The sequence below is a fragment of the Amia ocellicauda genome, chromosome 7 (assembly GCF_036373705.1).
Source record: "Amia ocellicauda isolate fAmiCal2 chromosome 7, fAmiCal2.hap1, whole genome shotgun sequence".
In the NCBI taxonomy this organism is placed as follows: domain Eukaryota; kingdom Metazoa; phylum Chordata; class Actinopteri; order Amiiformes; family Amiidae; genus Amia; species Amia ocellicauda.
This window is the reverse complement of record NC_089856.1, coordinates 2976598-3000127: the sequence shown is the minus strand read 5'-3', so window position 1 is coordinate 3000127 and position 23530 is coordinate 2976598. Positions and strand designations below refer to the sequence as shown.

Below are 23530 nucleotides of genomic sequence, written 5' to 3'. Positions count from 1 at the left end.
AGGCTTTTCAAAACAAATGACCTTTTTTCTTCTTCTTTTCATCACTGTACACAGCTGTGACTGGCACCTGTGTCTATTATAGCAGAGCATGATTTTGTCCCCCCTTCAAATGCAAATGTTTATATAGTTAATTCCCCAAAATAAAAATGAACAATCATATCACTGTCATTTTATGTCTGAAACTGTAATGCAATTCCTCTTCTCTGCACCCCCCCCCCACACACACACACACACTCGTGGCTAGGATTCAGAATATTTCGAGGTCCGTTTCAGGGTGGGATGCGATGGCAAACGTCTCCTCTAAATCGGACTGATTGTATCCCAGTGTGTTGCGGCCCCTGCGCAGTCAGTCCCGGGAGATCGAGCCTCCACAGCACGGCGGGGTGACGAGCAGGTCAGCATCACTGTGGCGCTCAGGGGGGGTTACTGGATGCAGATGTGACGTGTTTATCTGATGTACAGAACAGCTGGACAGGGGGAACCGATCCGCACAGCGCGGCGGACGTGTACAGTGTACAATGCGCAATGTCTAGTTGCTTTGGCCAGTTTATCCAATTAAGACTTCTATATGTCACCAAATATGAATCATCTGTTTAAAATATACATCCATGCATACATCAGCACGGAAGGATATATTAAATCAATGTCTACCATAGACGGCTGGTGTAGGCTGCAGTGAAAACAGTGGGTTTAAAATCCTGTGTTATTATTATTATTATTATTCAGTGTAAAATGCGTGGATGGTTGTGTGACGCAATGAGGGGGTTGGTCGCTCCTGTCACACGTCACAGGCCGGCGGGTATCAGCTGGCACAGGGATCCGGCTACAACCCCATTTCCCAACAAATGTGCAGGGATTCCTTTCTTTTGATATGACTAAAAGAAGGCGGACCGCCATTTATCATATCAGATGTAAATGTCTGGATTTCTTCTCCCCCAAGTTGTAGTTAATACATATCATACATTATATTATTATTATTATTATTACATGTATTTTTCAAGCAATAATAGCTGTGATAAGTCACCCCTTTCTCAAACTGTTATGTTAAAATGGTGTGTTAGATAAGCGTATTTTTAAATTAAGTTAACCCCATTGGCCCGGAATTGAGTAATTGAGGGTAAAGGCTGCTTCAGCTTCCCTAGTTTACAGACTATCGGAGGGGCGTCAGACTCCAGTCCTGGGGGGCCGCAGAGTTTTTTTTTCCAGTCCAGCTCTTGGCTCTTTAATGAATCTAATTAAGCAATTAACTGAGTGAATTGAACCCGTCTCTCCAGACTCTTGAGTCATCAACACATTGTAAGATTCGTCTATAAACATATATAATGTATGACAGTTTTAGAGGAGAACCAGCAGACACCGCACCCCCCGGGACTGGCGTGGGACAGCCCTGATCTACAGCATCCTGATCCTCCCGGCCACGAAAGCGTTACAGCGGCTGTGCGCTAATATGGTGCGCTGTGAAGCCCCGCCCACAGCGTGATGCTGAGCACTTTCAAAAATCACACCACCGCGAGGAGCACGCCCCCTCGCTCAAATGCTCGGGGTGAGCCCCCCAATGTGCGCATTGACACCGACGGCACCGCAACAGGGGTTTGGAGAGACAGACGCACTGATCTGATCTGAGCTGATCTGAGCTGAGCGTTGCGTTGCCCCCGTCGACACACTGCCGCGTTTACAGGAATAAGAAGAAACCCCGACATGCTCGCCCTCGCTCGCCCGCAGACCCCGGGGATGGCGCTTCAGCTGCTGGGATGCATAGTGGTGTTCAGCGCCGGTCTCCTCCACACGCGTAAGTCTCCATACAGACGTGTGTGTGTCTGATCCAATATGTGCTGCTTCTCATCCATCGCGCTGGCCGCAGCCTGTGTGTTTGGATGCTGGATACAATGTACAACCGGTACTTTGTATCCAGCAGACGAGGGACTGCCTTGTGTTGTATCTGCGCTGTGTTTATCACTCGAGTTGTAACTGATATGGCTGCAGTAGTAGAGGGGAGGAATGGGCTGGACCCCCCAGTGGTCAGGAAGAAGCCGGGGAGGTTCAGGAGTCATTGAGAGTATTTTAGCTTTTGATTCGGTCGAGGTGTAGGTTGAGTTCGGGCTCATTATTTCACTGCAAAGGGGAGCTCCAGCACATGCAGCATCTTGCAATGGTAACTTTCCGCAATTATCTCGAAGGAATGCGATCCGATGAAGGGCAAGTGCGCTTTGTGTGCTGCTGTATTTTGTGAACAATTTGGCCATTCAAAAAAATAAAATGCATTGTTTGAATGGACAAGCATGGATGTTTCCTTCTGTACAAATGCACAGAAGTGCAATCGACGAATGTGACTATTTTAATGTAAAGTGACACATTTTTCAACCGCACCTTCTCCTGTACCGCTCTTATTCCACATGCAATATCTGCCACAGCCTGTACATGTTAAATCCCACTGTGCCGGGTGAGGGTGGGTGCTGGAGTGGGCGTTGATGTAGTAATATTTTAAACGTCGCCTTCTGGAACCAATAGCTGACGTGCATTTCTAAAATAACTTGTTGGATGTTCCCTGCTGTGGTAAAAATTGTGCCTTTGCGTTGTCGGCAAGGACGGGCGGCGGGGGTGTCATAGTGTAGCGGCTATACTTGTCTTATTTGTTGCAAGTCGTGCCGGTATGAATGGGACGAGCCTCTGATTGGCTGCTCCGGCAACATGAGATCCTTCAGCCGAATCGGAGCGAAGCGAACAATGAACGGCACGACCGGCGTGACGTCACGGCTGCAGGCGGGTGGAGGCCGGGCTGGGCGCGGCGGGCCGCCATGGCCGTCAGCTCGGCGCCGTTGATCTGTGGATGTCGGTGCTGTGCGCTGACATTGCTGCTCTGAAATAAGTCCGGAAAAACAGTATCCGTTTCTACAAATGGAAATGAAAACCTATAAATGTTATCTAGGTGACGCACGGATAGTCGAACTTTCCTTTTACATTCCTGTTGGTTTATGACGTAATAACCCGTTAATAAGTAAATCACACTGTAGCGTTATATACTCACTTGATAATATTACTAATAAAAACCGTAAACCCATGCATTTTAGCTTAAATGAGTGCTATACTATTCACCAGCTTGCAATGTTAGCAGAGGCCATTTTGTGGTCTGCAGACTGACTTTTCTCTCAACATGTTTGATAAACGTGCTGCACGGCTGCCTTACCTTTGCAGGTCACGTTCAAACAGAATAAGAAAAGAAAAACCTTTGCAAATACCGATGCAGCTATTTCCACATGTCCAATATCCCAGCTGTGTGCTTCAACACTGCGATTGAGCATTAAATGCCCACTGTATTGAATAACCTGGAGTTGTAACAAATGATTTATAGAGACTGGAGTTATATTATAATTTCCTGTTCAGTTTCTGATCCTTGAAAGCACATAATGATGTAAAGATCTCAGTTCCTCTTTTTACTTTCATAAGATTATGATTGAGGGACGACTTCTCATCTTTGTTTCCTTTTCTTAATTTTTCTTTGTGTATAAATTTGTGCCTTTTTTTTTAAATGATCATTACTCCCTCCCCAAATGAAATGTCAGTGTCTGACGCTGCCCTGAAGCCCTTGGGGTGGGGGGTGCGATCGGCACGGCCCGTTGGAATGTCCTGTTAAGCAACACATCTGACGATAGCGGAGAAACCTGAAGTTCTGCATGCTTTCCCATCTGCTGATGCCCAGAGAAGAAAGCTTTGTTTGGCGAGGTGTGGCAGTCCATCCACACGGCGTTAAATGGCCAGTGTTTCGGTGCTGCCAGGCCGGTGAGGCCGGGGGAATTATAGGAGGCAGGGGGATACGAAGACAAGCATTCCTGACTCTCCCTCATTGCTTTGAGCTCAGTAAGATACTGTCCTCACCCATATCTGACCATCAGCGAGCATAGTTGAGAAGATCTCTTATCCAATAGTGGATGATTTGGATTTACGACATTTCTACTATCTTTTCCAACTTTTCCCGTCCATAACTATAAACTTCTCAGCTTCTGAACCTGAGCTTTAATTTGCATTGCTTTATATGCTGAGAGACCGATGACAGAGCAGTAAGTTATTGACTGGAAACATCCCACCTGAAATAAGGGGAATAACGGGGCCATCTTTTGTAACACTAGTGTGGAGTAGTTGCTGTTTTGCTTTGCATCATGGCAGAATCCCAACTGGGTTGCATCACTCGGCTATCCTGAGACTGCACTGCAAAAGCCCTGGCCGGCATCCTCTTAGGGGGATTTACTAAGAAATAACTCGAAAAACCAAGAGGTGTTTTCCATAACTGGATTATCCTCTAAGGTTGGAAACAAAACAATTTAGTTTCTATTAAAACATTGTATCATTCCTGGAGGTAATCAATTACAAGCAAATTGCAGTTTCCAGTCTCTCAGATGTAGTAAGTTATATGTGCCTCAGGTTTAAATATTAACAGAGTTATAAAACACTGGGTTAGTGCTCCTAAGTACATTTCTGCTTCCATGGACCCTGTCCGTGCTGCCGGTGAATTATTTACATTACAGACACGAAAAGAAGCGAAATGCCATTTAAAAGGAAAGATCGATTTGCTATGTGTTTTCTGGGTGTGGTGCCACACACCTGAAACTGGCCCAGTGCCGGGGTGTTAGCAGGTGAAACATTGCACATGAAAAGGAATGGCCAGGTAACGAGTGTACAGTGCTTATGTGGGCTCGTGAGATTTGGCGCTCTGCTCTGGGTAAATTTAAAATATTCTAGAGCTGCAGAAAACCTAACGGATATGAAAGAATTCAAAAGGTTAGGTCACGTCTAACCACGCAATCGTGTGACTCTAGTTTTGACTCTTTAAATTGAAACCTCGTATGATATTTTTAAAAAAGCAGGGGAATTACATCGAGCCTGTTTTTAAAAGTTATTGGATTTTGGTTTTCGTTTTAACGTGCTTGTGCAGTTCTCTCCTCTCTTTGGTCTCGTCCGTACAGACATCGTGCCCTTTGGTTCTGTTTACCAACCGTACCGCTTGCCAGCGGAGGTGATCTGCTGTCTCCCGTTCCCTTTTTTTTGCAGGATCAGATCAATTCAAAGAGACAGTTTAACAAAAAGCAAATATTTCAATATTGCTCGTCACCTTTTATCTGGTTTTAATGTTAGGCTTCCTCCAGCCCCAGCACCAATCCCACAAGCTACCCTGAGAGAATGGAATCTAGATGCGCTTTTGGTGCCAAGACGTTTACTAATCTAAGCATTGTGGTCAAGGTTAAAGTGACATTAAAGAGTAATTATTAAGCCTGCAAGGGGGTTAGATATTCAGGTAGTTGGTTGTTCTCGGCTGGTAAATCAGACTTTCTTTACCTACAGCTTGACCGGTTGCTGGATTCACAATCGGCAGTGTCTTGTACAGAAGCCAACACCAGGCACACAATGTATCTCCTACCAGTTACTTATATCTCCAGGTCATTGCTCTAGGCATTACCAGGTAGTAACCAGTTGCACTCAAGGACTGGAGTTGTCCATCCCTGGCCAAACTCTTAGGTGGTCATCTTTCCTGCGTCACCAGTACAGTCAGGACACGAGCCATCAACCTTTAAAACTGGCATTGGATGAAACTGCTTCTCTGCCCAGTGGTGATAATTGTTATTTCGGGTCTGTGACGTCAACCAGGGCTCGGCTCCAGGGGCTTTAAATATAGAGGGTCAATTGCAGTCTTGGGTTTCAAAACTTGAGCATCCGCGAGAGGGCTGAGGGTGGTCTGTAATAGTTGGTGAGGGATTGTGTGATTTTCAGATATTTGTTAATTTTGTCTCCCTCGTCTGTTACCCAGTCTACAATAATAAGTCATTTAAATCATAAGACGCAGGTTTGAATCCAAAGCCGAAGTGCACAATTAAGTACAAAGTTGAGCAATCCGATTTCCGTTGAATTGAGTTGGGGGATGATGGGGATAGGTATAATTTCTGCTGAAAAGCAAGGTTTCATTGGCACAGGGCCATGGACTGAAATCGCCTGCTGTTTTTGCACTACAGAAATAAAAATTCTCTGTTTTGCATCCGTTTACAAGTGTTATCGTTTGTCTGCTCTATCTAAAGGGCAACACACCCGTCGCCCCACTTCCCGTCTCTCTCTCTCTCTCTCTCTCTCTCTCTCTCTCTCTCACTCTCACACCGGTTTTATAGTCCCCGCTATCCGGTTTGTATTTATGTATTTATCTCTACACGGGTGTAATTTTCCTTCGCTGTGGTTTGAGATGTGATATGATGTTAATGTGTAAGCCCAGCTCTTGATAACAAACATGCTATTTAAAGCTCATTAATCAAATTTGACGCCCATAAAGAGAGTGAAGAACACAAAGGAAAAACAACCAGCGCTTTTGTTCTTGGCCAGATGCAAACCACTACCCATGGCCAGGGAATCTCCCAGGCGCCGAGTCCAATCATGTGTTCACGCCTCCTTAATAGAAGGGTTATTTGGTTAATACTTATCTTACGTTTATCAAGTTTATCATCATGCAAAAGGCAGTCGATTGGAGTTTTTGCAAAGGCCACAAATGAAAGAAGCTGAACTGGTTTGCGCTGCGGCAGGTGTGCCCCTATCGTAGCCTATCCCAGCTCTGGGATCCGGAGAACCACAACACTGCTGGTTTCGCTGGTCTCTGCATCACCAATTTCTAGGTACCTTGAACCCACATGGACTCCTAAAGCCCAACACCTGGCTCGCTTAAGCAGGTCGTGATGGGAATTCTATGCATTTTGGAAACCCCGGTAGTCCTTACAGCTATTATCTGTACAATTCTCTGTTTTAATAGAATAATAGGTGCGAGGGACCAATTAGTTATTTCTTAGTGTCTGGTTTTAATTGCTGCACTCCAGCAGGCATATCCGCTCTCGCTTGCCTTTGACAGTTGCCGGTTTGGCCCCGCCCCCTACCTATTGTCTACCGCTGACATCCTTATGTTAAATTGGCCCAACTAGCCAGTCAGCCTCCAGTGGTGTGATTGTTTAAACACTCCCTCTCCAGACTTTCTTAAAGAGGCAGGTTGACGACGGGGGTTCGAGGAGAAAACAGTTTACAGATCAGTCTAAATCCGAAATGAGGCAAAACCCCAAACAAAATGCTGTATCTTGGGACAGTGTTTGTACTGAAACTGGACACGGGCTACCAAGTAATTTAGTATCAGTGTATTTTCCCCACATTGTGTAGGATACAAAGACTGGGCAGCTGAAATGAAAGCGCTCTTTCTGTTTTTATTGAAAGTACCTCCTTGGTTACTCCCAGTCCTTCATCAGTTTCGAGGCATAGTTAACTCGATCGTGAAACTCTTTCACGTTTAAAGCTCTCTAGGTTATTTTTTTTTCCCATGCTTGCTCACCCTTCTCTCTCTCTCTCTCCGGTCTCTGTTTAAACTCAAACCACATGCCAATTCATCCCCCGCCTCCCTGTCTCTCTCTCTCTCTCTCTCTCTCTCTCTCTCTCTCTCTCTCTCTCTCCGGTCTCTGTTTAAACTCAAACCACATGCCAATTCATCCCCCGCCTCCCCGTCTCTCTCTCTCTCTCTCTCTCTCTCTCTCTCTCTCTCTCTCTCTCTCACGCGCGTGTGCGTGCGTCATGTTTTCCTGTCAGACGCCCATCCTGTGAAAGCCTGGCCCCCTTCCTGCCTCCCTGTGTCCCAACCATGGTCTGATCCGACTCTCCCTCCTCGTCACAGGGAGAGGGACCCACTCCCAGCTGGCGTGACACCACGCCACTGGTGACCTTTTCCAAAGGCAGGGTTGGTCTGGTTTCGGTGTGGAAACAATGGCCTGCCTTTAAGGAGTGCCATTGTTACCTGGAGAACGTGACTCCTTGGTCCTCTACCTGCTGTAACTAAACCCCTTTAGGTGTAAACTGAACACAGTAGAAATTAAGAAATCCAAACCTAGGTGTAATTGCAGTTAATTTGAGAATAACGGGAGCAGCTCACTGTGTGGCCCAGTCAGGCGTTGGTGGCCTTCTTTTCTTGCCTATCCTGTTTTACAGCTTTGTAGCCACGTCCTTCAAGATTCACTGCTAACACCTAATCAATCAATCAATCAGGATATAAATCAATCAGATGAGAGAAACTCAATTAAGCACAGATGCAGAACTGTATATTTTTCCTGTGTGGTTAATAGTCATTATGATCTGTGCTGATCACAGCGAGTTGTGGGCGGGGGGGTGTGGGGTTAATGACACGTAGGACGTGACGGGACAAGGTGGAGAGAGGAGAGGAGGGGGTGGACAGTATGTCCTTCCATCAGCAATACTGTATCCATTCCACTCCAGCACTTTAAACAGTTTCTCTGCAGCGGTGAAGTCCAGTGTCTGTCTATAGAGGGGTGCTTCAGTATTTGCCACATTCACCCCTTCAGGAACTGCCTGGAGTATAAACAAGAGCTCTTTATGGCAGGGCTGTTTCAGTGCGTGCATCACTGTGTCTATATAACCAGGGAAGTTATGGCAGGGCTGTTCCTCTGGCCCTGCCTGTCACATGACTGTACTGCCCCAGGAAAGGTTTATAAATAAAGACTGATGCGGTTGGATCTGGCTCCTTCTTCTGTGCTGCTTTATTCAAGGTCACAAGCAAGAAAGAGATCTTGTCCTTGTGTGAAGAAAGAGCATTCCAATCACAGCAGGTTTGCTCAGCGGTTGTTTATGGGGACTGAGCGGTTCGTTCGCTGCCACTGACTTTGTTCTCCGTGTCTCTGGTTTCCCACAGAAGCGGCCACCTGCTCGGCCGGGTATTTCCAGTGCAACAACGGCAAGTGCATCACCCAGCATTGGGTGTGCGATGGCCGAGACGACTGTGGAGACGGCAGTGACGAGATGGTGGCCATCTGCGGTGAGTTTCACCCATGGGCAGACTTGAATTGTTTGCTTATTTTGACAATGTGTTGTGAAAGTATCCCAGAATGCTCCTCTCTGACACCGTCTCTTCCCCTTCACAGCGGCCAAGACTTGCAGGCCAGACCAGTTCAGCTGTGGTGGGCGTCTGAACCAGTGTGTGCCCAAAAACTGGCAATGTGACGGCAAGGATGACTGTGAGAACGGAGCTGACGAGGAGGGCTGTGGTGAGTGCCCGTACTTTATCGGTTTCTGTGCATTACTGTCCCCTTCCACTTCCTCTGCCCCGCACGGTGCCCAGATCACTTCTCAACTTTAAGCACCCGATGAACTGGATATCGGCAAGGTGCACAATAAGAGCCAGGCACAGCAGTTTGATTGCTTTTCCCCTCCTGTCCCCCCCGCAGCGCCCACGAGCTGCACGGATGACGAGTTCCGCTGTGGAAACGGCAAGTGCGTGTCGGTGACGTTCGTGTGCGACGAAGAGGACGACTGCGGCGACGGCAGCGACGAACGCTCCTGCCCCGCCCCCACCTGCAGCCCCTCGTCCTTCCAGTGCAACAACTCATTGTGCATCCCGGCTCTGTGGGCCTGCGACGGTGACAGCGACTGCACCGACCACTCCGACGAGTGGCCCGAGAACTGCGGGGGCCACGCCGCCGCCGCCCCCTCTGCCCCCTGCTCCCCGCTCGAGTTCCACTGCGGCAGCAGCGAGTGCATCCACAGCAGCTGGCAGTGCGACGGGAGCTTCGACTGCGTGGACCACTCCGACGAGGCCAACTGCAGTGAGTACATCACGGGCGCGCACCGACACACGCCGATGCACACCGACACGCACCAATGCACATGAGACCAGCTTCCTCATCCGACTGCATTCAATCTTCAAATGGAGCCATAATTTGCTTATTATAACAGGGGTTCTCCACTCTGGTCCTGGAGGAGCCCCTACCCTGCTGGTTTTTATTCCAACTGAGCTCTCAAATACTTAATTGAACCCTTAATTGAACTAATTTCCTAAATCAGTCTTCTAATGATTATAAACAGTAAGGGATTTAAGTTAAGCATAGATTTGTATAAAGAACTTATTAAAGAACCAACTATTTTATTACACAATTTAAAAAGTCCAGTCTAAGCAGATTGTTACTTCAATTAAGTAATTAACTAGTAGGGATGGGAACCCCTGTATTACCCCTGCACAGTTCATACTGAGCGAGGAGGGGTGGAGAACACATTTAAGATCTCATGAAAACTCTTGTTGTTGTCTGCGCAGGTAAGTCCACCTGCAGTCCCGACCAGTTCCAGTGCAACGACGGCACCTGCATCCACGGCAGCCGGCAGTGCGACCGAGAGTTCGACTGCAAGGACCTGAGCGACGAGCAGGGCTGCACCAATGGTGAGTGAGAGCCGCGCCTTTACATCAAATCCAACTGCTCCTACAAGACTCGCAGCAGCCCGCGGGACAAGCCTGTGTGGTCTGAGGTTCCTCACCACCTGCTCCCCGTCTGTGTTGCAGTGACCAAATGCGAGGGCCCCACCAAGTTCAAGTGCCGCAGCGGAGAGTGCATCAGCATGGACAAGGTGTGCGACAAGCAGAGGGACTGCCGAGACTGGTCCGACGAACCGCTCAAAGAGTGCGGTGAGTGGAAACTCCCCCTGTGTGTGTTGAGGTTCTAGATCTGGAAGGAGGAGGGGGTGGTCTTCTCCCTTTTGTCAGTCTCAAGATGAAGGCGGCTCATTTTCACCAATTACTAAAGCAAAACCTCTCCCGTCTACAGAGAATTAGAACTTCTCTCTCCCCTCTTCCACAGATGCCAACGAATGCCTGAGAAACAACGGCGGCTGCTCCCACACCTGCAATGACCTCAAGATCGGCTTTGAGTGCCTATGTCCCGCTGGTTTCCGCCTGGTGGACAAGAAGCGCTGTGAAGGTAGGCGTCACACCCCTCTCGGCGTAATTGTACTGTTCCACATAGGTTCCCTTTCTGCCTGTAGTGAAAGAATCGCGGCAATGACCAATTGGCCAACTCCAAAATATAACAGTCTACTTTACAAGGAAGTTACAAAGTTAAGAGAAACCGGTTTCAATTTAGGTTTGACTACCTGCGTATCCAGTAATGCATGCATTCCTGCTGCTTCCCACAGAATGCAGTTGGCCTTTAGTTGTTACCCTCCTGTTCAGTAATGCACACGTTCCTGTCGTGTCCCACTAGTCTCGTCAGGATTGATAACGCTTTCGTGTCTCCTCCTCGCCAGATATCGACGAGTGTGCCAACCCCGACACCTGCAGCCAGATCTGCATCAACCTGGAGGGCAGCTACAAATGCGAATGTAATGAGGGCTACCAGATCGACCCGGTCAGCAAGTCCTGCAAAGCCATCGGTAAGTCAGGCGCACCGCTCACCTTCCACACGGAGTTTCTGAAGCTCCACGTCTCTGGTGTGGGTCTGCATAGTGATGGACTGAAATCCTAATATCTCTCTCGTTGTTGCAGGGACGGTGGCCTACCTCTTCTTCACCAACCGCCACGAGGTGAGGAAGATGACGCTGGACCGCAGCGAGTACACACGTTTCATCCCCCAGCTGAAGAACGTGGTGGCCCTGGACATGGAGATTCCTTCTGACAAGATCTACTGGTCTGACCTCTCCCAGAAGAAGATCTACAGGTGAGCTGACCCCCCAAGCCCCTCCGCTCGGTGCCCCTCCGCTCGGTGCCCCTCCGCTCGGTGCCCCTCCGCTCGGTGCGTGACGGCTGTGCGTTTCTGTCCCCAGCACCTACATGGACAAGGCCGGGAACTCGTCCCATCACAGCACGGTGATCGACACTGAGATCCAGGCCCCCGAGGGCATCGCCATCGACTGGATCCACGGCAACATCTACTGGACTGACTCTGTCTTTGGCACCATCTCCGTGGCGACCACCGACGGCCGCCGCCGCAAGACGCTGATCAACGACGGGCTGACCCGGCCGCGCGCCATCGTGGTCGACCCAAAGCACAAGTAAGTGTCGTGTCCACCCCAGGCACTCCCTCTGCACTGCGTGGCATTCACAGCCAACCCCTGGAAAGATCGGTGCGCAACAGCTGTCCGGTGTGCTTGCACTGGATTCAATTCTCTCTCTCCTTGCAGCTTCATGTACTGGACAGACTGGGGCATCCCCGCCAAGATCGAGAAGGGAGGGCTGAACGGATTGGACCGCCTGTCCCTGGTGACTGAGGGCATCGAGTGGCCCAACGGCATCACGCTAGGTAGGTGACGCAAGCATGAGCCTTCCCTTGCACATGCCAGATCCCTCTCCTGGGGGACCCCCGACTCTCTCCTGTGTCTAACCCTCCTCTCCCCTCATGATCCTGCAGATATGATGAACCAGAGGCTGTACTGGGTGGACTCCAAACTCCACACACTGTCCAGCATCGACGTGCTGGGCGGCGGCCGCCGGACGCTCATCGTGGACGAGAACAAGCTAGCCCACCCATTCTCTCTCACCGTGTTCGAGGTAAGCGGTTGTGCTTACTTGTCGCCTTTGGGAGACGCCCGGAAAGGGGGCCTGTGCTGTGACTCCACCAGTGCTCCTTCCCAGTAGTAACGCTGCGCGTCTTCTGCTTGCTGTTGCAGGATCAGGTGTTCTGGACCGACATCGAAAACAACGCCATCCTGAGCGCCAACAGGCTGACTGGGGGTGACATCATCGCCGTGGTGGAGAATGTGGCGTCCCCCGAGGACATCGTCCTGTACCACAACCTCAAACAACCCACCGGTACGGCCCACTTGGCACAGCAATGACATGACAGCCATCTCTCCTCGTGACATTTTTGAATCTCGCAGTGCAGGGCAGAGATTTGCTGAATCGCAGTGGCGGGACAATCTCAGGCCACCTTTGCACCGCCATTCGCCTTGCAAGTCTCTAGTTAGTCTTTTAATGATTTGAAGAGACATTTAATTGGTGTAATTACAACCCTGTAAAGGGATTAAAACCCTGGCTGGCTGGAGCCACAGTGGGAGCTGAATGTATGGGAAGCAGCCTGTAGTGGGGCAAGACTCACGTCTGCCTCCCCTGCGAGAGAACACTGATCACTTCTCTTATCTCGCACAGTACAGCCAATGGAGGTCGATAACCTTGCGTTGTGAAGAACGCTCTGTAACCCTCCCGCTCTCCCTCCCTCAGGTGTGAACTGGTGCGAGAGCAGCAACATCCCCAACGGCGGCTGTGAGTACCTGTGCCTGCCCGCCCCCCATATCAACGACCACTCTGCCAAGTACACCTGCGCCTGCCCCGACCACAAGACCCTGGGCCCGGACATGCGTTCGTGCGTGGCAGGTCAGTCTCCCTCCCTCCTGACGCCCCCCGGGGCATCTCAAACTGCTGACTGAATAATGAACAGTCTGCCAAACTTCTCATTGCCCAGTGTCCTGAAAATGTCTGACAAATTTCTCTCCCTTGTTTACACAGAAGGTGACGTCCCCCCAGTCTCCGTTCAACCCAAGGCCAACACCCCTCAACCCCCAGCCAGGACGACCCGCCGACCCCCAGCTACCACTAAATCCACAGTCGTCACCACCACCAGCACAGCGGCCCCTCCAAGGACAACCCCCAGCAACCCCAACAAGCCCCTCCAGTCCACCCAGCACGACTTGGACACCCAGAGAGGTATGCGTCCCTTCCCGAAGGCCGAGGCCCGTCCTGTTGTGGGGAATTTGGGTTTTTATCCCTTCCAGAGCTGTAGCTTGAGTCACATGATCAACCCTGTCCTGTGCCAGCCATCCCACACTCATGGCTAGATGGGAATTTAAGAATGGAAACCGTGCTGTACCCAATCGCAGTGTCATTGTTATGCAAGAAGGCGCTTTTGTACAGTTTAGAAATGAAAACAGGATGGGGTACAGATTTATACTATGCTATTCATGGCCATGGTCGAGATTCGAACTTGGACCGTTTACACCTGAAGGATGAACCCCGAGAGAAGCCGACCTTCTTCTTTGGTTCTTTTCTGTTCTATAACCAAGTCTCTCCCCGTTTCCTTCCAGACGCTCTCAATGGTGTGGCCACAGAAGCCCAAGAGGCCCACCCGTCCACCACCGCGCTCTACGTCATCATTCCCCTCGGTAGGTACCTACGACGAGATGCTCAACGTCGAGTGATTTTTGGGAGCGGTCGGTCCTTGAGGACCCTGCGGCCGGTCGTGGCACTGTCTCATCCCCCGTCTCTCTCCCCGTCTCTTTTCCAGTGATCCTCTCTCTGGTGGCCTTCGGCGCCGTGCTCTTGTGGAGAAACTGGCGTCTGAAGAACACCAACAGCATCAACTTCGACAACCCTGTCTACCAGAAGACCACGGAGGATGAGGTGCACATATGCAGGACCAACAGCCAGGAGGGCTACTCCTACCCATCGGTGAGCGACAAAACCTTCTCTGTTATAGGGACACCACGACCTCCCCTGTCCCTCCTTTCCCTGTAAAAGATCGGTCCGGCGACTCCTAAGCTTCAACTCCTAATGTTTTCTCTGCTTTTCCTCTCTAGCGGCAGATGGTGAGACAAGAGGAGGACATGGCGTGATGATGGACTGCACGGAGGGGGAAGAGAAGAAAAGATGAGAGGGGGAGAAAAAAAATACTGGGTGGTCCAGCTGAATTTTTGCTGCTTTTCAAAGATGTTTTTCTAACCTCCCGAAATGCCCACCACAGACTGACCTCACCGCCGTGTCCTTACAGATGAGAAGACAGAAACAAAGAACTTTTTCTTATTTTTGTGCAGACAAAAAACTAAAATGCTTGAAATATCGATCATCCGTCCATCAACTTGATGAATCGTGGCATCGACCAAAAAAAAAAAAAACTAAAGAAAAAAAGATGATGTTTTATAATTTTTTTCTTACAAATGAAGGAGCCGCGCAGGACTGATGAGATCTCGGGATGTAAGACCGCGACTAAGGGACACTTGCTTCCTAATCCTTTACGTCTGTTGGAAATGCACACGTTTTAGACTGATTGTAGACCCCGGCCTGCGAGAAAGTCATTGACTCTGGCATTGGCGGTCGAAACAAGTGACCAAAATACCGGAAACATCAATGAAGAACCAGGAAAGGGCAACCACTGAACCATGAAGGTTTCCGTTTTTGTTTTGTCTTGTTTTTTTTTTTTTTTCTGTTTATTTTGTTCCTCACTGAAGGTTGTATAGTTATGTCTTGCACTGTTTTGTTCTTGTCAATTTTCTATCTTTAAAAACTACCACAATGTGATTTTTAGAAACCATGGGCTTTTCTCGTGCCATATTCTGCAACACTAGAGACCTTTGCACTACAAGGTAAAGGTGAGAGGGAGGAAAAAAAAAAACATTTGAGTTCTAGCTGGACATCATAGACGTTCGTGACTTTGTGTTTTTATCGCCAGACTTTCAGGAACGCTGCGATCCATGGTGCCAAAAGCAAACATTGCTCCGTGTTCGCGGTTTTCCTAGAAGGACCGAAGGGTGCAATCCTGGCTGCAACTAACCGCTGAAAACGCAAGCGCCTTACATAGCTTCGGTTGCTCGTGCCTAACTCTCACCGTGCCGAGCGGGCGAATCCCCCCCAGTAGAAAGTCCGCCACACGTTGGCCTCGGCGGGAGGGTGCCGCTTCGTCTGCTGTGCCTGTGTCCGTCCATAGTGCTCGACGGGAGTGAATCGCACAAGGTGTTCCTTTATTTATTGCGGCTTCGGTGTCGCACTCCTATGAGACCCAAGTAGCACCCGCTGGTGATGAGAGAGTTCTGAACCTGTTCTGTATGAATCTGGATAAATAAAAGGTCCTCTGTTCCCTCTTAAGGGGAAGACCCAGAGAAACTGCTCTTCTGTGTGTCAGTCCTGTTGAATCAAACTGTTCTTCAGCGCTGCACCTGCCAGATCCACTGGGTCTCAGTCCGAGTGAGGACTTGCTCTAAGAAGAAACTTTAGACCGGTCTCTCTCTCTCTCTCTCTCTCAACCCCGGCGTGTGTGGAAAGGGGTTAGCCGCCATCACCACTCCCCATCCCCCCCAGAATGAAATATTTTCACACAAGCCTTAACCATTGATCAGCCAAGAGTAACATATCATGTGACCGCGTAGGCCTTTGACTTGTCATCTCTCACCATCGTGGGGAGGCTTCTGTGAAACCGCCGACTACTTCTCAGGAAAAGAAACCTCGAGTTGCCTTCTATCTATAGTAACTTCCTTAAGTTAAATGTGCTTATTATTTCTCTCCCACTGTTTTAAAGCCAAAAGGAAAGACCCCCATCAGCCCACTAGCTGGCCCAATCGCTACACAATTCACGAGTGACGGCAGTGGCCCAGCTCCGAGAAGGCCTTGACCGTGATTGAACCGAGCTTTCTTGAGTGACGCCGCTCTTCTGCATTCGTCACTTTTTGGTTTCCGTGTCTGCAGAATGTGCGAACACTCGATCGCTGCTGAACCACTAGTTTGTAGAGAAGCGAACCGTAGGGCACATTAGGCACATTTATGAAGAGGGGTTCAAATCTACCCTGCCTTACACTAGTGACACAACACAAGTAAGCAAGCGTTTTTTGTTTTTTTCTTACTCTTGCGGTGTGTGTTGGGGGTGGATACCTTTAACTTTATTTTCAATGACAAGCCATGTTAAAACAAATGGGAAGTCTTTTTGTCCCAAACTTGACTTTCAGTATAGTTTGGTTGGTTTTGATTGTGAATGTGTAAATTTGTAAATCTTGTACATGTATATATACTTTCTTTTGCACAGCTGTTTTTTTTTTTTTTCTTGTTATATTTGTACATTTTGGGATGGGAATTGTTGTACAGTAAATAAGAAATGGTTTATTTATTTCAAAAACCACACGCCTGCCTTGTTTTTTTTTCGAACGTCATCTCCCTGGATTCGCCTTGTGCGAGGGGGTGGGGGTGCAGATCGCTGCCGTTTGGTTTTATTGGTGTTTTTACTTTTGGGGGGCAAATGGAGCACCAATATAGGTTCCTTTAGAAATGTCTGAATCTAAACTAAGCTCTCATTTGTAGAAGCTTTGATTTGCCATTTACAATGTTGGGTTATTTAACGGGGAGTCATTAATGAGAACAGGAATATGTGGGGGGTGCATTATGTTCTAGAATAAAAACTGAATGGGGGATTAGTAAATCAAGTGATTATATAAATGACTTCAATACTGCTGTAAACATCTGAGATCTGAGACCAGCTAGTGCTGGTGCTGTCCATCAGTACAGGATCTTGAGGATTGAGGCAGCCATTGAGGAGAAAAGTAAACGTCTTAATATGCAAATCTTGCGTAAATTGACGGATACCTCACAATACACAAAGCGTGTAAGCGACATGCTACTGAGACTCGTTTATAAATAACTTGCATGCGGGGAAAAGAATAGTTTCAGGATTGGCGGAGAAGAAAAGCTGATATTTGTGGGTGAGGGGAACTTGAATATGTATTTAATTGAGGCAAAGTCAAATATTCACGTCCTCTTTGCCTCGGGCTTGTCGCTCCGAGTGTCTCTCCTGCTGCCTTTCCACTCAAAGCACAAATGGTTTGAACTGTGAAATACAAGTTCTGTGTGAGTTTGGTGTGATGCTGTTAACTATGATGTATTTGTGTAGAGCAGTGGTTTTCACCTGCCCTGCTGGTTTTTGTTCCAACTGGACTCATAATTGCTTTATTAAATCCTTTAATTGAACTATCAATGCAATTATGATACAATTAAGAGCTACCAGCAGGGCAGGAGGTACTCCAGTACCAGTTTGGGAATCCCTGGTGTAGAACATTATTTATGCGACTACATCGGAAATGGTAAAGAAACCACAAACTAAATTGGTATATTTTACTTTATTGATCATTAAATACTTAACAGAATAGCAAATTTTAAAGTATTTTGAAAGCCTAGATTGTTTAGGCAAAACTAGTTATTCGAGGGAGTTGTCAATGTCTGTAATGGCGTCTGGTCTCCAACCGGTATCCTGTGCCTGCCGTTTTCTTTCTGGCTACTGACCAAAAATGCTCAGGATTGTTTGGTATTCAAGTAACTTCTATCACTTTAACTTTGTGCGTCATTCTGTTCGCGTGGGTTGCGGCTGTGATGCTCCGCTTCCTTTCAACACCTTGAAAGGGGAGTTGATTTGTAATGTACTGTAGAGGGCGGAGAAATCCATCTGCATCATAAACACACCACTAGAATATTATGTATCAAGGGATGTGGCATATTGTATCACTATCCGGTGCAGATCAATGAAGCCTCACCAAAATTTTACTATTTAAAAAAAATATATATTTTAAACGCTGAAATTGTTTACAGCAACTTGTTGTAGCCCAACGTTTCTCTCCCACAACGTTTCTGATGCAAAATGAAAGAAAAAGCAAGAACTGTGTTGTATTTATTAATTAAATTGTACAAAGAGATCTGCATTGTAAATACAAATGCCTGTTACTGTATATTTTAAAAGCAGAACAAGATTGTTTAAATATTTTATTTGAATATAAGCACAAAAAATCATCAAACTCTTGTGTGTGACTCTTAATTGCGTATGTTTGTGTATGATCAAGGTTCCCCTATGATTTTATAAGTCACTATAATTATATGGGGCTGATCACTGTCCTACTGATATCATACAATCCATTGTCTATCCTGAAGAAAATGAACAGATATTTTGTACTGTGGAATCAATTCACGCTGTTGCTAGGGTGTTTTAATTCAGTTCTTATTGGCTGCAGCAGGATGGGAATATAAGCACCCGCAAGAAAGACATAGGAGCTAAAATTGAGTGTCTAGAGTTTTAACATTTTATTTTTAATGTGCCGGTCATGAGCGAATTTCCATAAAGTGCATCTCGACACACCGTGTGACAGTTGTGTTTTTAGCACTTCAGTTCAACATGTTTAAAATGGATAAATCACGCCGCTCACTGTGCACTTTTTCCTTTGATATTTACACACTAATTATGTTTATGATTTATTCAACGTAACAAGACACTCATGGAGACGCAGACTGAGGGGAAATTGCCGGGGTGGGGCAAACCAAGGTCAGAAGGGAATAGGGGACATAGGACAACAAAACACAGACCCTCCTTCACACTCTCAACTATTTACAAACTGCCACTCCCCTCCCCATTGTCCGCCATTAGTCCAGCAGAGGAGAGTGCTCCCAGCATGCACCAGTCCCCATTATGCCAACACCAGCAGAAGTCCCCCGGTTCAATGCCCAATTCCATGGGCCTCAACCACCGCGGTCCTCAGTTCATGCCCGAGCATTAGTCAGGCTGGGGTGCACTCGGTGGACATTGCTGCCCAGTATGCTCAGTGCCAGAGACCGGTGAAAGTCCCAATTCCGCTGACGGGATGAGACCAGGGTGGCCAGTTGGGTGGCGAGGCAGCCCCCCGGTGCCACGCCGTATCACCACCAGACGCTGTTACGATATCAAGTTGCCACTTCTTCCTCGTATAACTATACCTTTTGCACCAAGATGGCCAACATTGTAACTTGTAGATCTCATCGTCTCTGTCTTTCCACACAAGGCTCGATTTGGCAGGGACACAACCCCAAATGCCACAGCGATGCACCACAGGGTTAATATTCCTCTCAGCTCAGTTTATCAGTATGGTCCAAGGGTTACCTTTGGGCAGGGCCTTTGCCTATTTTAAAGGGGACTATCCTTGCCGCTGATAATAGCAGGTTTTTGATTCACAAGCTTTTTGGCTTTGAACAGCTTTTAATGGCGTTTCCAGTCAGTCATTAGGTTTCACTTTCATGCCTGGCCATGGTTTGGCTGAAACTTTGCCTGCTGACTGAAGTGGTTTTGTGGGTACGAGCCAACAATTGGATTCAGCTCTTAAAACGAATATGATATCTCAGATACTGGAGGCTGTTTCCCATTTCTCCTCCTTTTATGCTTTCATTTGGATTACTGGGATAAATAAGATTATAGGTTGGTCCAAGTTTTATTTCTGCTTTTGAAAGAGCGATTGCGTCTTCCGGGGCAGGGTCTTTTTGCCACAGTGACAATGTGGCCACATAGGAGAATTTTTCTCGATTGCTTAAGTGGCCCTGTTGAGGTCTCTATGAAAGCGGCTCATCTGGGTTAAAGTTAGAAAATACAATGCTTTGGAAACATGATGGAGAACAACTTTTGAAACTGTGGAAAGAAATTACATACTTCATGTTTTAGCACCACATCCACTGATCAAACACTTTCTGTCATGATCACCCTTGTACTCTGGGTTTTAAACACTTTCTAATTGCACTGCCATGCTCTCCTCTGTTCCGATTGTTGATTCATGTCCAGCACTTTCAATCACCTCGCTGTAACACCGACACTGACGCCAGCTCTGCCCCTCCGCACACATCAGGGACAGGACTCGGCACATAGCTACTGGGACCCGTGCTTATCTTATTGTATTTGGCACGAGTGAAATACATACACAGAAGTAAAAGACAGTTCTGTCTGTGAGTGCAGTGCAAATATTCACCGTAGTGATATCGCCATGTCTGTCAATGTAAAACAGAAGTTACAAGATTACAATTCTCTCCTGTGAATGGATCTATAATTCACGTCTCTTAATGGACTGGCCCAGCCCTGCTCTTCAGACAGACAATAAGGGCAGGCCATTAGCGAATGCAAGAGCTCTGAGAACGGCTTCAATTATCAATGCAGCCGAGCCCTGAGTGGGCAAACCACACTGGGGAAGCACTAATGCACCAGGCCACTCTGAAGATAAATGAATTGATCGATGATGCAATGGTCATAAATAATAACCCTTCCCACCCTCTGCCAAAACAAAAAACTAGAGTTAACTATTCTGCTGTTTCTCTCACGCTGGCCATCACTACAGAATAGTATAATGATCTATTTATGTATTACGATGCATTTGTGAGGTTGGTTGGTCGCTGACAATCGAGAAGGTGCTATAAACGGATCCCACGGTGCCAATGTAGTTGCCTGATAGGGTGAGATTGCATCGGTAGCATGCCAGACTCTATTCTTCTAACAAGACATACAGGAAACAGAAAGAGTGGTAAGTAAGAATTAAAATAATTAATGACAACAAAATACTTCAAAATGGCGTCCACAGAGTTGAACTGGCTTGAGTCAAAGAGCTGTGCTGGCTTTGACCAGATCTCACATGAGAGCAAGGACTGAGAGGCAGGCAGGACCTGGTTCCGGTCCGTTCAGAGCAGACCTGGGCTGCTTCACACGTTCTGTCGGTAGGGAAGGCCTTTGTTGCCTGGGGACCACAGACCAGCCAGGACAATAGCAACCAGAAAACAATCAAAAGGGAAAAGGGGCCAAACAAAGACAAGCACTGGGTTTCCGGTTTCTTGCCTGGGGTGTGATAAGGAAGGACACGTAGGGTTTTGCCGTGCCAGTCTGAACAGGCCTGTGTGCCCAGCTGCCCCCCCAGTGCCAAGCCCAAAAGACAAAGATCAAAGTCTCAATCTCTGATGAGAAGTCCTTTCTAGTTGAATTATTACTTTTTTGATGAAATGGTCTGGTTGTCTTCCTTGTTCTGTGACCAACATGACTCGGCTCTCTGCAGTCTTGTTTCTGAATGACCGGACCCTCCTGAGATGAAGCAGGAGGTGTCCTACAGCCCTGTGTGCTGATTTGCACAGCAGGCCAGTGCGTCCGCAGCAGTAACCGAGGGACAGGGCTCTGTTTACCTTGGGCCTTTTCCAGGGTTTGTTTTTTTTGAGTCACGATCAAGGACTCTGTGTTTGACCCTGTGATCCAGTGCGGGCTGGAGGGTGGGAAGGGGGGCATGGTTATGTAAGCTGTGATTGCACTGGTCGGAGAATGACGGCATCCCCTCTCTACCCAGCCTGCAGTGGGGTGGTTGAGCTCCCAGCACCCTGACCACCTCTGAATCGAACCGGAGAGACACCTCTGACTCTGCGGTTCTAGGGCCGATTTATTAAACAACGGCGCCGAGGTTTCTAATACAGGGGCTGCAAAAAGACAGGCGTCAACCTGATGTTTCAGGGCGCGTTTCCCGCCACAGAAAGCGAACCAGTTCCACATTCCATGCAATGCGAGTAAAATTAGCGGCACAGACAACTGAGGTTGGGCCAGAAACCATTTGGAGGAGCCTCTGGGTCGGGGGGGAGGCTGGGGACTTAAGTAATGTTTCACTTAGTCATTTCAGCTCAAGAAAGTTACCGTAACTCACTCAGCATCTCCGTTACTGAATTATACACCCTGTGAACAGCCACTAGAGAGACTTGCTTCACTGGTGGTGTCAGGCCAGCCGGCAGGCACCTGGGCGATTGGCATTCTTCACACGGCATACCGGAACAGACTGTTAGCTTTGGCAGCCAATGGCGAGGGCCGGTTAAGTGGAAGCGATTCTTCGTACCCGGGTGCACCCGAGCCCTGTCAATCATTAATCCTTCCTGCGATTTGTGCACCACAGGGCGGCTGTCAATAAAATCAAATAAAGTACGGTAGAAAAGAAAGGAAAAAAAGACAAACATTTGGCGTTCCTGCTCATTACACTGAGTTTGTTTTCTTCTCACACGGCGTCTCATCCAGCGTCCCACGGTGTCCAGTTCGGTGTAGTACGTCACTCCGCACTGTGTTCAGAAACTGAAATCAAAGAGATAAAGATTTGGTTACACAGATCTTTGTGTCAGAGCCGTAAACGTGTGTAGTTTGATAAGCTTAGCGATTCTGAATGGTATTGAAATATGGCTGCCATCATTCTTCTGGTGGTAAAGCTAGCAAATCAGGTACAGTGCTTTAGGGGTTGTGAAATATTCCTGTAGGAGCACAGCAGGTCCAGAGGATCTATCTCCCAAAGGAAATCATAACGTTGTTTTATTAAAAAGCATTTCTCAAGTATCCCTTTACGCACAGATGCAAAGATAATCCGTGACGTGTTGACTGCAGTGTTGTTGTGTAACAGGCTCGGCACATTAGGGTCCAATGACCGTGCAGAAATTGTCCCATCCATCACATTGACTAGGCTGCATCACTCAGAGGCCTTCTCCTTCACCCCGGCCCAGCTCAGGGTTGCAGAAGATTGTTGATTGATTTATGTATGTGTTTATTCATGTATGTATGTATGTATTATTTATTTTGTTGCTTCGTTACTCTCATCTCTGCGACCATAGCCCCAGTCTCAGCTGTTTCTGGTTGCCCTGGTTAGCTGGAAAGAAGCCCATCTTGTCGAGCAGCATTCAACTGTTTTTGCTTCGTCAGTGTTTATGTTGATGTTAATCCCATGTGGGTTGCCAACATTGTGGAGACTGTGGGGAATGGCGACAGGCAGCACCAGGCCGACAAGTTGCCATTTTTAAACTGTCACCTCTAAGTCTGGCTCACATAGTAATGTCAAACACCCTGTACATGTGTCATGTTATTGTTTTTAATATATATATCCTAAACTGAGAAAAACAATGTGCCTCCTTATTGATAATGGAGGTCTGTGGAGTTTGTATGTCTTTGAATTGGCATTGAGTGACGCTGAGTGCTTGAGAACAGAGATCTTGTCACAGTAACCATAAACACTGGCCTGAAACTGTGTCTGTGTGTGTGTGTGTGTGTGTGTCTCTCTCCAGGGAGGATGCAAGAGCCTGCCTCACCCCCCACCCTATCGAAATTCCATGCTTGAGATTCCTCTGCCTCCGATTGGCCGAATGCATGGGCTAGGGGTGGGGTTGGAGCATCACACCACCAGAGCTGAAGGAAAAGGGGAGGCGCTGGGAGCTTCACCAGCACACGCC

The 23530-nt window shown here is 47.9% G+C and overlaps 1 protein-coding gene across 1 annotated transcript; it reads left to right on the top strand.

Annotated features, from left to right (window-relative positions):
* Positions 1–1552: 1552 nt before the first annotated feature.
* On the top strand, positions 1553–18312 carry LOC136752525 (low-density lipoprotein receptor). Its single transcript, XM_066707918.1, has 18 exons — positions 1553–1789; positions 8708–8830; positions 8937–9059; positions 9240–9617; positions 10103–10225; positions 10346–10468; positions 10641–10760; positions 11086–11211; positions 11324–11495; positions 11602–11829; positions 11959–12077; positions 12186–12325; positions 12445–12586; positions 12995–13147; positions 13280–13477; positions 13855–13932; positions 14055–14218; positions 14347–18312. The coding sequence occupies exons 1-18, from the start codon at positions 1699–1701 to the stop codon at positions 14380–14382; spliced, it is 2637 nt and encodes an 878-aa protein (XP_066564015.1). The 5' UTR covers positions 1553–1698; the 3' UTR covers positions 14383–18312.
* The last annotated feature ends 5218 nt before the right edge of the window (positions 18313–23530 follow it).